Genomic DNA, 17,095 nt, shown 5'->3' with positions numbered 1-17,095 from the left:
GTGTGTGTATACACACACACACACACACACACATACAGTACATACATACATGTTACATATTTCCAGCAAAAATATATCAGTATAAACATATAATATATAATAGTATAAGTAATAATTTAAATATACTGTTTAATTAATTAATTTATTTATGTTTGTTTAATTTAGCTGGAAATGTAGAATTTTTTCTTATTAAATAATATATACACACAGTTGTGATATATACCATCTTTATAAAAAATTACTCCTAGCATGATATAAAGCTTTGGTTATCCCTTGTTCAATAGTGTTTACACATTGCTGGTATTATTAGCTTGTTTTTAGCTGTCAGCAGGGTGGGTGATAGAGTAGCTGGTCTGTGATATGTGACTGTGACGACTGTTAGATTAGCAGTGGGTCAGTGCTTAAGTGTAATTACAGTAGTAATGTGGAGCAGTTCTGATGAGATGTAATGACCTGGCTGAAGGCTTGCTGGGACCAAAATGCCTTGGAGCCACCAATTGTAACTTGCTGATCTACCCAGACCTTTTTCTTATTATTAAATTATATATTCACACAATTGGGATATTGAACTGATGCCAGACAGTAGACATTATCTTCAGGTTTGCATCCATCAAGTTCCAAAAAATAAAAAATGTAATCAAATGAAATATGCCTTTATAAGTATAACTTTTATAAGTATTTTTATTTAAAACAATAGATTATCCAAAAATAGGCATTGGCAAATGTTTATTTAATTTTTATTTAAATAAGATACAAAGATCAAAATAATAAAATCTTATTACAATTTGTATTTACTAATTTTTAGTGTAATGTTTCATTCAAATTTCATTCATTCATAATATATATGTTTATACTGATATATTTTTGCTGGAAATATGTAACATGTATGTATGTACTGTATGTGTGTGTGTGTGTGTGTGTGTATACACACACACACACACACACACATACAGTACATACATACATGTTACATATTTCCAGCAAAAATATATCAGTATAAACATATAATATATAATAGTATAAGTAATAATTTAAATATACTGTTTAATTAATTAATTTATTTATGTTTGTTTAATTTAGCTGGAAATGTAGAATTTTTTCTTATTAAATAATATATACACACAGTTGTGATATATACCATCTTTATAAAAAATTACTCCTAGCATGATATAAAGCTTTGGTTATCCCTTGTTCAATAGTGTTTACACATTGCTGGTATTATTAGCTTGTTTTTAGCTGTCAGCAGGGTGGGTGATAGAGTAGCTGGTCTGTGATATGTGACTGTGACGACTGTTAGATTAGCAGTGGGTCAGTGCTTAAGTGTAATTACAGTAGTAATGTGGAGCAGTTCTGATGAGATGTAATGACCTGGCTGAAGGCTTGCTGGGACCAAAATGCCTTGGAGCCACCAATTGTACCTTGCTGATCTACCCACTTATTTGCTCTGAAAGACAGATGCTGTCTGGAACTTCAGCAGATAATTACCCCTTAAATAGATTCAGAATATTGTGTGGGAAACATTTTATTTATTCTTAGTTTATATTATTAGATAGTAAAAATAAGGAGGTTTTATAGAAGTAATTATAGAAGAAATGTAGACACTTAAACCACTTAAAAATGCACACGTCATTGCATTATATAAAAAATCAAACTGACTTTAATGAAAGTTAGCTAAAACGCATTTTAGTTGGTAAAACATTTATAAAAAATAGTTTTTAAAATATACAACAGTTCTACATTCTGACACCTATGTGACTTTTTTTGAATTTCTCTCTTCTGCACAATCCAATATTGCTATAGCAACAGAGCCGCCCCACCCTGTGTGCTTGATGCTGATTGGATGAGAGTTTATGGACTAAACTGAGTCTGCAGCAGTGGCACTGTGCTCCCATGGAAAGATTTTGCAACAGAACACCTCAGTAATGTTTATGAGAGCCATTAGATGAGGCTGAGCTTTGTAAAAAGATGTTTTAGGAAGGTCATGCTTTCCTCATTCTGAGATGCTAAGTTTAAAGCTGCGTAGACTCTGATGATGGCAGGTGTGGGTGGCGTGTTTGTACTCTTTTTGAGGATAAACACGGCAGACTCTTATCCTTATCGCACTGCGGTTGAGATCATCTCCTCCTCTGTTCCCATGTTTCCCACCCTGGGAATAACACGCACAATATTGCTACAGTGGAAGAATTCATTATTTTACGTAATATTTACAACAAATTGTTTAAAATAGTAGTTAATTTGACAAAAAAAAAGTTAAGAATAACTGTGAAAACAGTAGTTTTTCATAAATAAATGAAATGTTAATAACTGTTCAAAATGTTGGGGTCAGAAATTTTTTTGAAAAAGTCTCTTCATCAAGGTGGCATTTATTTAAAAAAAAAAGTTTTACTGTGAAATATTATTACAATTTAAAATAATTTTTTCTATTTTATAAAATGTAAAATATCATTTATTTCTGTAGTGGCAAAGCTACATTTTCAGCAGCCATTACTCAAGTCTTCACATTCTATTATGCCAGGGGTAGGCAAGTTCGGTCCTAGAGAGCCGCAGTCCTGCAGAGTTCAGCTCCAACCCTAATCAAACACACCTGAACAAGCTAATCAATGTCTTCAGGATTACTAAGGCTATAGGCAGGTGAGTTTTTTTTTCAGGGTTGGAGCTGAACTCTGCAGGACTGCGGCACTCTAGGACCGAACTTGCCTACACCCCTGTATTATGCTGATTTGGTGCTCAAGAAACATTTATTTTTTTCTTTTTTTTTATCAATGTTGAAATCAGTTCAATACATTATGATACATTATGTCAGGATACTTTGATGAAAAGAAAGTTCAAAACTTGAACTTATATTTTAAAATGTATTTGATTTATTTTGATCAAAATGCATCTTTCCTGAATAGAAGTATTTTTATTTATTTATTTATTGTTTTTTTTTATCTTTCTGACCCCAAACCTTTGAATGGTAGCATATTTTTCTATAAGTTTTAACAATTTCTGTATTTGTATTATTATTTTTAAAATATTTTTTAGCTCCATGCCGCACACTGATTTTGTCCCCTTTCTTTTCTGTTTTTTTATTTTACAGTCAAACCTTTCACATCCAAGGTGAAACAGATGCGCTTGCACAAGGAAGATTTCGAGATCCTGAAGGTGATTGGACGGGGAGCGTTTGGAGAGGTATTTATTGTTCTCACTCCATTTGGAACAATGTATTGTTTTTTTTTTAGCTCCCATAACAGCCCCTTTGTATTATTTAATGAGTTAATATACTGCTTTACCATAAGCACAGGTATGTTGCAGAGTAAGGACATTCTTCATGCAGTACTTTTGAGAGCCCGAGGCAGTTGATGTTCTTTTGTAATGACAGATGTGTGATGTAGTCACTGGGGAATGTGTGGTGCACAGGTAGGCCAGGAAACCAGCACTATTAGGTTACTTAGTGAGGCCTGGCTGTTCAGAATGGCCCATGAAGTGGGAACATTGGATAGCAGCCATGTTTTAAAACCCCAGCAAATGGTTTATGGAATTTTTATTCAGGTTTTATTTCACAGTGACTGAGAAAACAGCTCTGTGGCACTTGGACTTTTCCAAGTTGAGTTGAAGTTATAGTTCACCCAAAAATCAAAATTCTGTCATTATTTACTCACCCTTTTGTAACCAGTGCAACTCCCTTTCTTCCGTGGAATACCAAAAGTTAATATTTGAGGAATATCTTGGCAGCTCTGACTTGAAATATTGCGTACAATTTGAAACAGACTATTTTTATGATCATTTTATGGAAATTTTTTTTTTTGAAGCTTGAAAGCTTTAATTTACATTCGAATAGTGACCAGCATATACCTCAAAGTTTCTCCTTTTGTTTTCAATGGAAAAAATAAATTGTTGTTTTGGGAACAACAGAAGAGTGAGTAAATGAAGACCAAATCGAATCCTTTAACATACAGATCTGCTTTAAACAAATTCCTCTGAAATCAAGTACCTTAAATTTTCCAAGTGGTGAAATACATTAACAGCTGTGTCTGCAAAAAGGCAGTTTAAACTTTTTTTTAATGACGGATAGGTTTGAGTTATAAAAATGGCAACACATTTATTAGATTGGGTGGATGGAAATACATCAAAGATCCTTGAGATTAAAGTAGATTTTAAAGGGCTATATGTGTCAGTCCTTCGGTTTTTCACTTGTCAACGTCTGGTGAGCTATGATTCATCTGCAACCTCGTCAATAGGAGCGTTTTCTTCTGACACACCACTCGACAGGTTTTCCGGCCTAGCGTCTGCCCACTTCAGTCTAGCTGGAATCAACAGCTCATGGAAAGCTAGCAGAAAGTCTGTTCTGCTTGATGTAGCTGTGAGAAAACGTGCGAAGGAACAGATTGAGGATCGGTCACACACTTTCATCTCCTGATGGTTCAGGATAGGCTTGGGCGAGCAGAAGAAGGGCAGATGACATCATTTCCTATGGAGACTTCTGAGCCAGTAGCTGCTACTGAATTTCTTTTGAGTGTTCTACAGTCATTCTTTTCAACACACTTAAATGCTACTTACTGTAATGCTGTAATTTTTAAATTAAAATGTTTATATACTGTAAATATTTGTAAAGTATAAACTACGTACTAAGCATACTATAAACATACAGAATGTTAGTTTATGAAGATGTCATCACATACTTGATGGCAGAAAGCGAAGAGCAAAGAACTTTGAAGGAGACTCTTCTGTCATCCAGGTCAGAGCCAAGAAAAGTGTGCTCTTTCCCGATCAAGTCACTGAACATTGCCAGAACATTGTTACGTTCGCTGATCATCGTTTAATAGAGTGAAGACATCACACGCCTTACTGGGCTTAATCTTTCATATTTCCTCTTCAAGGCAGAAGCTAGATAAGATCATAAGAAGGTTACTTTCCTGGCATTTTGATCTCATGGCATTCACAGACATCTGTTTTTATTTGTATTTGAACTTTACTATTTGTAGTCTCACAGAGATTGAATTTGATGCATACTGTTACAAATAATTGCCCATTTAGACAGGAATGGACTGTCTGACTGACATTTATAATGTAAAAATTGTTTTTATTTTGAATAAATGCAACTTTCTATTTATCAAAGAATCCTGACTCCCACAAAATATTAAGCAGCTGTTTTCAACATTTGTAATAATAAGAAATATTATTTGAGCACCAAATCAGCATACTAGAAGGATTTCTGAAGGATAATGTGATACTGAAAACTGGAGCAATGGCTGCTGAAAACTCAACTTTGCATTTGCATTTACATTTTAAAGTTTATTAAAATAAAAATGTTATTTTAAATTGTTGTAATATTTCACAAAGGTACTGTTTTTCCTGTATTATTGATCAAATAAATGCATAATTTGTGAGAGTAAGAGACTTCTTTCATTTAAAAATCGTACCAACCACAAACTTTTGAATGGTATTGTAAAGAGACCAACCACAGATGTTGTATGTTTGTTTACAGATACCAAGTTATTGAGGGGTACCACATGAATACATTTCTTTGAAGTTTAAAAAATCAGTTCTTCAATAGGATTTAAAATGCTCTGTCGACACAAAAATCATGTTTTACTTGTTTCTGTAAACCCTAAAACACCAGTAGAGATGAACAAATTGGCTATTATATAATTCTGCTCATAATCTGCTGTACTTTTCTTCACTGAATGCTAATGGCAGCACTTTTAACAAGAAAGCTGAGTAACACTTTTGTGTGAATGCCAATAAAAACACTGTTTCCAGGCCATATTATGTTTAAGATCACTTCTGAACTGGATGTTCTTGTCTTTTTTTACAGGTTGCAGTAGTAAAGGTGAAAAATACAGACAAAGTATTTGCCATGAAGATTCTCAACAAATGGGAAATGCTCAAAAGGGCTGAGGTGAGCTGATGTGTTTACACATCTCTTCCTTTCATTCAGCAGATTTGGTCCAAAGCGAACTGCTTTAGCTGCAAATAGCAGTAATGGTTTTCTCAAGACTGATTTTTATATAATGTGCAAATCTTGATCCAGTTAGCATCAGGCTTTTCCATTCAGCTGATGCAGCCGTTTCTCCTATATCCCTGGCGTGTCATTCTTTAGCTTCCTAGGAGAGTGTTATTACATGAGAAACCACTTAAAAACAAACAGTCTTTGCTCTATATGATTCAGAAACCATTCCTCACTGTGGAAACAGACCCCTTGGTTGGAGTCATTCTAAATATGTGGGGCACATATTTGATGGCTGACTCCAAAAAAGTGGTTTTCTCTGACATTGTAACCTTATTTTTCTCAGACGGCATGTTTTCGGGAGGAACGGGACGTGCTGGTGAACGGGGACAGTCAGTGGATCACAACATTACACTATGCTTTCCAGGACGAGAACAACTTGGTGCGTGAGAACTCTCAAGCTCACATTGGGTCTGATTCACATTCGCTTGATAAGGTCCAAAGGGGGAGATAATGTAATGATCATTAATCACTGCTTACAGAGTTTCAAGGGACACGGTTTTATAGCAGACTATATATTTATCTGTGCCGTGTTGCATATAGCGTGACTGAAGAAGAGGGGCTCTAATATGAATTATCATTTTGAGTTCAGCTCCATGAGTGGGAGTGTGAGGGAATGAAACTGGAGGAAAAGAACAATAAAGAGATTTTAGATGAAAGAATGTCATGGATAATTGAGATGGGATGGGTTAATCCAAGGGTAAAGGGAATTTAAAAGATGTAAAATATCTTGATATCTTTGTTTTCCATTATTTTTTGTTTCTTCTGTTCTTATTTTCTTCTTGTTTTTCTCCTCCCAGTACCTGGTGATGGACTACTATGTAGGGGGAGATCTGTTGACTCTGCTCAGTAAATTTGAAGATCGTTTGCCTGAAGACATGGCCAAGTTCTATCTGGCCGAAATGGTCTTGGCTATTGACTCTGTGCATCAGCTACATTATGTTCACAGGTGGGTCTTGACTCTTTAAACTAAGGTTGTTAATCAGTTAAAAATTTGACTGAATTAAATGTTCACTCATTAGTTAAATGAATGGCATATGTCAGTATTTGCTGAACCCCTGAATGATGATCATTTAAAGATATCATTGTGGCAGATGAAAGCATTGAATAGACATTAAAAAGTGGCTTTAGAAGTCACTATATTGCTTTTTTGTTTCCATATCAATAAACGTATAATTGTATCACTGACCTGCTGTACACCGCAATCTATTTTGTAGTCTTGCTTGCTTGTAAAACTCTTTTATTTATTGAAAATACATGTTTTTTGATGACATTTGAGAGCAGATGCCTTGTTAACCAGCCAAAATGTGACTTCTTGATTGAAACCAGATGTTTGGGTGAGGTGTAAATGGTTCATCCTTATTTTGCCATGACCCTGTTTTCTAGTTAGTTACAAGTAGTTTTATAGGGAGAGCATTCTCATTTTAGGGAGAATTTGATTGGACTAAAATCTGTGTAGTGCAACATGAGTCATCAGTGCTTTTGATGTTTTCACAGAAGAAAAACTTGTATCTGATTAAAGTCAGTTTTGTCAATCTTTCATAGTACACTACTATACAAAAGTTTGAGGGCAGCAAGATTTTTAAGGAAATATTTATATTATTTTAATATTAATATTAATATATGTAATATTAATATTAATATTTTATTAATATTTTTTTCTGCGAAGATGCATTAAATTGATCAAAAATGATAATGTGACACTAAATACTGGTATAATGGCTGCTGGAAAATCAGTTTTGCCATCACGGGAATAAATTTCATTTTAAAATATATTAAAATCTTAATAATATTTCACAATATTACTGTTTTTCCATTACAAATCTTACCCCAAACTTTTGAATGATAGTGTATATTAGCATATAGATGACCTCAAAATGAATGCACATGGATTAAAAGCCACAAAACACACATTTTGATTTCATGGGGTTTTCGAATCCGCTAAGCATGCATGAAATCAGAGTGCAATGAGTCGGAAAAAGGCTATGTTTAGTCTGAGGGCAGGCTGGATTGGAACCCATCTTCGGTTATCACACAGGAAGTGTCAACATTTGCATACTGACAGGCACCAGTTGCATAGAGCCCTCAGTGTGATGAATGTGTTTGTACTGGGACTTTGGGTGTGCATCAACAGTCCCACCAAACACATAATTTGGGTACAAACACACACTTTTTATGTACTCGTGTTGTCTTCCTCACAAACTTATATGCAGCTCTTTTAGTCGCTGCTTTTGGGGCACACAGAGGGACAGGCAGGGGAAAGTTAAAGGCAGTAATCATGGGGTTAGAGGTGTGGTCAGCTCTCCTCGTGAGAGTTTGGCACGCCTGGTTTGTGGAGGGTGAGGACAGAGTGGATTGGTCTCCAGGGATGGGGTTGGCGTGGGTGTGTTTTTCTATGAGCAAGCCGTGTTAAAGGGTGTGCATTTGGGAATAAGCGCATCTGTATGTTTGAGGGTGGATGTACTGTGTGAAATGACACATATTTATTCTGATCCCCTTTCTTTATATATAGTCACGTTAAAATGTCATTTTAACTGTATTTTTAAATATTGAACATTTTTAATACTTGATCATTTACAAATAAAGTGAGAAAAAATAATAACAATAATAATAATAATTATTATTATTATTAAAGATACACATATTAAACAAAACAAGAAATATTACTATTTTAAAACAGTGATATAAAAAGTATGTAATGATTTATATATTATGTTATATTATTATAAACATAATTATTTAATTGACTTTAAAACATGCAGTACATTTATTTAATTAAATCACAGTTTTTGCAATTTAATAATCACACTGAAACACATTGCGATTTCACTTTTATTATACTTTTATTATAAGTTTACTTTATTACATAAGTTGTATGACAGAGACTTTATCATTCAGCATTGACATCAAACCTGACATGATGCATCTTCCATGGAAAACAAGTTTAGAATGACTTGGCGAGGAATAAAGGTTCATTTTTTGGGTTAACAATGCCTTTAAATGGATTTAATAAATCTCAAATGACTTTTGTCACTTAATTAATTCACATTTAAATTTTAAATGCAGCTTTCACACTTCCAGTCTTCAGATTACATTAGTCGGCTCCTGCTCCGAAAGCTCTTTCCAGGAAAAGCTTGGAGCCCTTGCTTTCACCCAACCCTCATTAGACTAAGTGGGCAAGCTGTTGTGTTAAAGTGGAGGATTTTTAGAGATTGTGCTCGTAAGTGGTGTTAAGTGCCCAGTTCCTCTCGGCCAGATATTTGCATAGGGTGCATTCTGATCCTTTCACTGAAAAGGACCAGCCCATGTCACAGCCGAAGAGCCAACCGGATGCACTAGCATCTGCGTGTTTTTGTTGTGCGTGACCATTGCATTATACTCGGTTATTGATCAGGGCCATATGTGTGTCCTGCTATTGATCAAAGCCATGTGTGTGATGCCTCAGCTGATTTCTAAGGAATCTGGAATTTCATTCGCCACCAAGACATGCCTCGTCGCACCTCAAATGTCAAAAGGGAATCTCTTGTTACCTGTAAAGATCCTTTATCAAAGAGAAAGATGCACAGTCGTTGCCTGAGGATAAAGCCACATTCATCTGAACTGGCACAGGTGATTGGATGACCTCATAAAGAGCTTTGTTTGGCGACGTCGACGGCGTTCTTAGTGCTTGTAGAACAGCTTTTTTTTCAACAACAGGGCCTTGACCTACAAGTTGAAGTTTCCACATAATCCACTCTTCCGTTTTTTTTAATTTATTTTTTTTTAGAAATAATGGATTGAGCTCAGTGCTCGAGTAATAAAGGACAGAATGAATTGCTGAAATGTATACAACATCCCTATACAATGAGTCCCACCCCCTTCTCTTTCTTCCTGTCTATAGCTGACCTGCTCTCCCTGTGGTAGGCATGAGACCGGGCCAGATGGTGCTCACAGATGGTTATTGTGGTTTTAAAGTGGGATTACCTCCCTCTGCTCGCAGTCCGCTGCTCCTTAAGACAGCAGCCCGGGACAGAGCCACCCAATTATCACCTACACTACAACCCCTGCTGACCAGACCGGACCCCTTAATGCACCATTACAAAGTGAATTGCATTTAGCCTAGCAGGAGGCATGCGGCCAGGTTAACCAAATCTAATATAGATATAAGACAAGCCAAGTTTAACAGTATAAATATAAGCTTAGCAATGAGTTACACACACAAGGATGGAGTAATAATGCTATGGAGTCATCGCCAATGGCTGTGTCATGAATATTTCCACATTATCTGTGGTAAACCTTGTTAGCTCATAGTGTTAATCTATGGACTCTGTAGAGCATATTTGTTTGGCTCAGAGTTTCTCTACTTCTGTAATTGGTTTAGCATGTCTTCCTCTGCTTTCTGATGTTTGCTCTGTGGCACTGGACCGTGATGGTGAGAATGGCCCAATCAAGCCAAAACCCTCTTGGAAAGAAAAAACTGTTTAAGACCTCAGTGACAGATTCAGCAAAATGAGGGGTCTGGATGGTCTGCAGAATTGGTCATGGATTATGGCTGTTGAGAGATCTGCTGTGCATTGGGTTCAATTTTGCTATTGAAAAAAAAAATGTATTTATAAATATTTTGTGTTTCAGTTAAAACATAAACTCAACCTAATTGATTGTGTCCGCGGAGCTGTACATAAATTCTGTAATGATTTTCCTTCTGAAAAATTAATGCATCAATTGCAGGTTGTCATTGCGTCTCATTGCACTAACTTTTTATTAAAAGTCAAACAATGCTTTCATCTGCCACAATAATTAAATAATAATGTCTCTGAATTATTCAATTAATTTGGGTGCTTTATCTATTTATACTGGTACACTACTATTCAAAAAATTTGTAATTCAAATAAATGCTGTTCTTTTTAGCATTATATCTTTAGATTTTTTTTAAGGAATCCTGAAAAAAGTATCACATTTTATAAAAATATTCTGTTTTCAACATTCACTATAATAAGAATTGAATTAGATGTTTCTTGAACATCAAATTTAGCATATTAGAATGATTTCTGCAGGATCATGTGACATTGAAGACTGGAGTAATAACTACTAAAAATTAATCTTTGCCATCACAGAAATAAATTACAACATTTTTAAATTAACAAATTATAAATATAATAAAAAAATATAAATTATTTTAAAATATATTAAAACATAAAACTGTTATTTCAGATTGTAATAATATTTTACAATATTACAATAGTTTGTAATTAATTTTTATGAAATAAATGCAGCCTTAGTGAGCATAAGAGACTTATTTCAGAAAACTTACATCTTTCAGAGACTTTTGAATGGTGGTGTATAGTTAAATATAGTAAATAAATATATTTGATATTTACTTATTTCATAGTTGATATATATGTATTAAAATATTAAAATGAATTAAAAGCATATGTATACAATACACTTTAAATGAAATCTTGTTGCATTTCTAAATTGTTTAGGCTTGTTTTCAGTGATTAATAAATTCTGGGTGATTTCTTAATGGTTAAATAACTTACGAAACATGACACCCAAACAGGTGTGCAGTATATTATAAACGTTGAAGTGTTGACTACAATATTGCTTCATTATTCGGTGTGGATGAGGTCAAGCCATTATGAAAAGAGTTCCACCACCCACTGAGTTCCTACCACAATCTCAAACAGACCTCTCATACATGGTTCATTTTGGCCCTCTATTCAACTGCTCGACAGCAGGGGGTGGCTGCCTGCCTCTCACCTCACACACACACACATATATATCTTCATACCTTGCATTAATAATCAACACTTAGGGAAAAAATCTCTGTGCTTTCCACTACTCTCCTCACGCAGTGTACTAAAACTCTGCCAAAGCTGGAAGATCACAGCTTACACACACACACATGCTGTATGAGCTTGTAATGTCTGCAATGTAGTTGGCTGTAAAGCACAACAAAAACGTCAGTAGTGCTGAGTTTTAGGGTTTATGAGCTGTTATGATTAATGATGTGCTGACACTGGTAAATCCCCCGGCTGTTTGAGTGAGATAGCGTGTGCGTGTCCTTCAAAGTTTTGCTTATCTCTTTTACGACAGCCATCACTGTACTTGTGCCAGCCACAGGACAGTTGTGTGATTTATTGATATAGATAAACTTAGCCGTCTTAAACAGATATTGTATGAAACATCTCGGACAATTTAGAAATCTGGCACAAATTGTGCTGTTATTTGAGTAAGTGTAATACGGTAGGAGTGTGTACATGACCTTTGACCCTCATTAGGACACCACAGACCCTTTGTTAGTCCACCTGCACACCACTGTACCAGTGTGGTCTGATATATACACCTTTTATTTAACTATATATACACATAAATAATAACAAAAATAAACAAATAATACAGTAAGTATACATTTATTTATATCATTTAATTTAATACATATGCACACACCATGGCAATTAATGATTATCATATTCATTTAGCATGACACTATAATACTTTGACTTTTTTGTTATGGTTCTTTTTGGTTTAGAACATGAATGTTTATGATTGTGTTTTATGTGTAATCAGGGATATTAAGCCAGACAATATCCTGATGGACATGAACGGTCACATCCGACTGGCTGACTTTGGCTCATGCCTCAAGCTCATGGAAGATGGGACAGTGAGTTTGATCTTCAATCCTGAATTGTCAAGCACATGATTACTTGCTAAGTAAGTCTTGTGTTATAATTTCCTGTTTTCTCTCAGGTCCAGTCCTCTGTGGCAGTTGGGACCCCGGACTACATCTCTCCAGAGATCTTGCAGGCTATGGAGGACGGGAAGGGGAAGTACGGGCCGGAGTGTGACTGGTGGTCTCTGGGTGTGTGCATGTATGAGATGCTGTATGGAGAGACGCCCTTTTATGCTGAATCCCTGGTGGAGACCTATGGAAAGATCATGAATCATAAGGTTAGTTTGCATCGTAGACCAACATGTGATTCTGTGCAATAACTTGACAGTGTTGTTATTTTCCAATGTGTATTTAAGGTGATATGTGTAATTTATAGATGTTAAAATACGTACATTCTTCCTTTAGAGACAAGCAAGCCATTCATTGGTTGTTTCTCCTCAATAGTGTAAAAACGCTATACTATGAAAACATTAGCTTGTTCAGGAAAACAAGTGCTATTTATGCAATGCTAGTGATGCAGAAATTACACATTTCACCTTCTATTGTAGAGATCCTCTTCTGAAATCTGTTTGCAGTAGAGTAGCTTAATTTCTAGGTAACCCGTTCCTTTTTTAGTTCACCACAAGGATAATTTGTTTGTGTCTCTTTCTTGGTATAAAACAAAAAGTCATGAGTGGATTGTAGAAGTTTTGAATTAAAAATTCTTTTTGTCTTTTCTTCACTATTTTATTCTGGATTAGTCATCTCAACCTAACAATGAGGTAAAAATTCACCTATTCATCAAGGTTAATTTAGTTCTGTGTGGGAATTAACTAATCGAGCACATGTAACTAGTGCAGATAGGCAGAGATATTTGAGAGAGTCTCAATGCGTAGCACTGAGCACTAAGTATGTTTTAACTCATTCATTCTCAGGAGCGCTTCCAGTTCCCACTTCAGGTGACAGATGTGTCTGAGGAGGCTAAAGATCTCATACGGCGGCTGATCTGCAGCAGAGAACACCGGTTAGGCCAGAATGGGATCGATGACTTCAAACAGCACCCCTTTTTCACAGGCATCGACTGGGACAACATCCGCACATGTGAAGCCCCCTACATCCCCGAAGTCAGCAGCCCCACTGACACTTCCAACTTTGACGTGGATGATGATTGCTTCAAAAACTGTGTATGTGTCTAATTTCTATCTAATTTTATCCTGAAGCTGATGTATTTATTCCACACAAGTGCCTTAATGTGTGGTTGATAGATTTTTGCAGAGACACATTTCCTCTTAAATATGCCACTATACAGAACTGGATTATATTATATTTTAGGAGACGTTGCCCCCACCTTCACACACACCATTTTCTGGACACCACCTCCCATTCATAGGCTTCACCTACACAAGCAAATGGTGAGTCATATATTTATTCATCCTGCCTTTTTTAAATATGTAAAAAATATATATATATATATATGACAGTTACATTGTTACAAAAGATTTATATTTCATATAAATGCAGAACTTTTCATTCATCAAAGAATCCTTAAAAATGCATCACAGTTTCTAGAAAAATACTGAGCAGCACAAACTTTTTTTAACAGAGATAATAATAAATGTTTCTTGAGCACCAAATCAGTATATTAGAATGATTTCTGAAGGATTATTTGACTCATCACAGGAATAAATTATAATTTAAAATATATTAAAATAGAGAACAATTATTTTAAATTGTAATAACATTTCACAATTTTACTGTTTTTGTAACTGTATTTTTAATCAAATACATGTAGCTTTGGTGAGCATAAGAAACATTTTAAAAATACTAAAAAATCTTAACAACCCCAAACTTTTGAATGGTAGTGTAGGTTGTAGTGCACTTTAACAGTTTGATTTATTCTGCGGCATCACAAAATTTGAACTGCAGTTTCTTGTGTGATGTGGTTCTATAGCACACTATCAGATCGAGGGTGTCTGCGGGAGTCCATTGGACCACCACAGGTAGATGCTGATCTTCAGCGAAGCCTGGAGGAGAGCCTGGCCTCAGAGGCCTATGAGAGGAGGATCCGACGTCTAGAGCAGGAGAAGACCGAACTTGCGCGTAAACTACAGGGTGAGGGCACTACCACATCCACACTAAATCATATTTGATCTTTCTGTCTCTCTGAAACATCCTTTTTCCCTTAGAGTCCACGCAAACAGTGCAGGCACTGCAGTACCCTGATTCGGACGCCCCAGTGAATGGCAATAAAGAGGTAGAGATCCGGAGTTTAAAGAGTGAGATCGACATCCTGAAGAAGCAGATAGCAGGTGAGAGCTCGATATTGGGTTAGAACATGCTCAATCAGGGGCACAGTCCTGGTCTTGGGTCTTTATTGTACTCTATTGATTACCCATTGAGTGTAGTGACATCTCTAGACAAAGACTCTATAAGTGTTGGGTAAGTTACTCTAAAAAAGTAATTAATTACTAGTTACGAATTACATCTTCAACGGTGTAATTAGATTACTGAACAAATTACTCTCTCCAAAAAAGTATTTAATCACTTATTACTAATTACTTTCTGAATCCTATATCAAAGTTAATGAATGATACAAGGAAAGACATGAAACGGTTCTTTTAATCTTTAAGTTATATAAATAAATAATAGATAACTACATAAATTCTTCTGGTCACACTATCACTATTAACTAACTATTAACTATGAACTAACTATACTTTTGTCTCAATATACTCCTAATTGCTGCTTATTAATACTTAGTAAAGTAGTTGTTGACAATTAAGTTTAAGAATTGGGTAGGATTAAGGATTTAGAATAAGTTCTTGCAGAATAAGACATTAATATGTGCTTTTTAAGTAATAATAAACAGCCAATATCCCAGTAATATTCATGCTAATAACCAACTAGTTAATAGTGAGAATTGGACACTAAAGTGTTACAAATATTCTTATTAACTCACCAAAGTATTTAAAGCGAAGGTTAGACTTTAAATTTTGATGTTAAATCCACTATTGTCTGGTATTGTATTGTATTGTATATAAATGTTCTACAGTCTATATACAGTATTAAGTTCAATTACATAAGAAGTAACTATAATTAAATTACATAAAAAATGAGAGTAATCCCTTACTTTACTTTTTCAAGGGAAAAGTAATTAAATTACAGTAACTAATTACTTAGTTACTAGTTACACCCAACACTGAGCCCGGCTTAATGTTTCGTCACATCAGACTCTGGTCAAGTGGAACAGCAGTTGGAGGAGGCCAGCACGGTTCGAAGAGACCTGGAAGACTCTTCTAAGGTCATCAGGAGCTTAGAGAAACAGCTGAAGAGTGTCACGCAAGAGAAAGATGCTATGCACAAGGTACCTATTCCATTGTATTTTAAAAATAGGCATAAAATCATACTGTTAGCTTGCTTTCTACACTAGTCTAGGTAGCTGAAGCTTGTCAACTAGGTCAAGATGTTTGGAGTATGGTTAACTAGCTCAACCACGCCTCCACCAGGTGATCCAATGTGGTTTACTAACTCTGATCATGTTGGCCTTTAATCCAAAAATGAGGATTCTAAATTACGTCTTAAACTAGTCTAAGATTTACTGGTTTTAGATGGTTTAAACCGGTCTAGCTGGTCTTCCAGCCTGGCCAAGCTGATGTTCAGCTTGTTAATCTGCTAAAAAATGACCAAAACTCCTCTAAAACCATTAGAATACAGCTTGGCTAGACTGGGTGTTCTAAATTCCCTATGTATGTTTATAGGGGACGGACTTTTATTATGAATGTGTGCCGCTAGTTGACGTGAGTTTCCGCTATTCCGATTTACTTTCACTTTCACTAGCCGCTTGATCCGCCATTTCTTCAGGTGTTAATGTGCGTGATTGAATAAAGACCACATTTAACACTTTGTGGCCTTAAGTTGTACAATATCCAATCCAATTGGAGCAATGTTGTGCCATCTGCTGTGAACAGTTAAATACTTCAGATAAAGAGTTGAACAGTGCCCTGTCTCCTGTCGCACTTCTTACCCGAGTCCCGTGGTGGATTAGCATCAACACCCCTACCGATCTATTAGTCCCGTTCACTGGGAGACCAGTAAACCACTTAAAGATGGTCTGTGCTGTGTGTGTTTTTTTTTTCCAGTGTAATTGCCTTAAAAGACCAACTAGTTCCCCTGTTTGTGACAGCTGGCGTAGTATAATGGTAACAGTGACATGAGCTGACTAATCTTTAACCATGCTGTTTAACAGATTACTCTTTAACTCAATAGTTCAGATAAAGAGTTGAACAGTGCCCTGTCTCCTGTCGCACTTCTTACCCGAGTCCCGTGATGGATTAGCATCAACACCCCTACTGATCTATTAGTCCCGTTCATTTTGGTCCTTCGAGCTCCTTCCTGCAGCAGTCCAGCAGCTAGGCATTGAGGAAAGGGAAGAGATTATGGCCCTTCGCGCCATCCGACATGACATCACAGAATTG

At 35.7% G+C, this 17,095-nt stretch overlaps 1 protein-coding gene across 3 annotated transcripts in view; it reads left to right on the top strand.

The window, feature by feature from the left end:
* The window catches only part of LOC107698356 (serine/threonine-protein kinase MRCK alpha-like), a 67,381-nt gene that overhangs the window by 28,105 nt on the left and 22,181 nt on the right, over positions 1-17,095 (top strand). The window contains exons 2-13 of one of the 3 annotated variants that reach the window (XM_016499320.1): positions 3,080-3,171; positions 5,798-5,881; positions 6,276-6,371; positions 6,790-6,938; positions 12,539-12,632; positions 12,719-12,919; positions 13,382-13,402; positions 13,556-13,804; positions 13,953-14,032; positions 14,572-14,732; positions 14,807-14,929; positions 15,851-15,984. In XM_016499320.1, the coding sequence (XP_016354806.1) occupies positions 3,080-3,171; positions 5,798-5,881; positions 6,276-6,371; positions 6,790-6,938; positions 12,539-12,632; positions 12,719-12,919; positions 13,382-13,402; positions 13,556-13,804; positions 13,953-14,032; positions 14,572-14,732; positions 14,807-14,929; positions 15,851-15,984 (1,484 nt within the window). Of the gene's footprint in view, positions 1-3,079; positions 3,172-5,797; positions 5,882-6,275; positions 6,372-6,789; positions 6,939-12,538; positions 12,633-12,718; positions 12,920-13,381; positions 13,427-13,555; positions 13,805-13,952; positions 14,033-14,571; positions 14,733-14,806; positions 14,930-15,850; positions 15,985-17,095 lie in introns of all 3 variants that reach the window. The other 2 variants (XM_016499321.1, XM_016499322.1) reach the window with 2 other exon arrangements.

Source organism: Sinocyclocheilus anshuiensis, unplaced genomic scaffold, assembly GCF_001515605.1.
Source record: "Sinocyclocheilus anshuiensis isolate Anshui unplaced genomic scaffold, SAMN03320099.WGS_v1.1 scaffold1746, whole genome shotgun sequence".
NCBI lineage: Eukaryota > Metazoa > Chordata > Actinopteri > Cypriniformes > Cyprinidae > Sinocyclocheilus > Sinocyclocheilus anshuiensis.
This window is presented reverse-complemented; position numbering and strand designations above follow the sequence as displayed.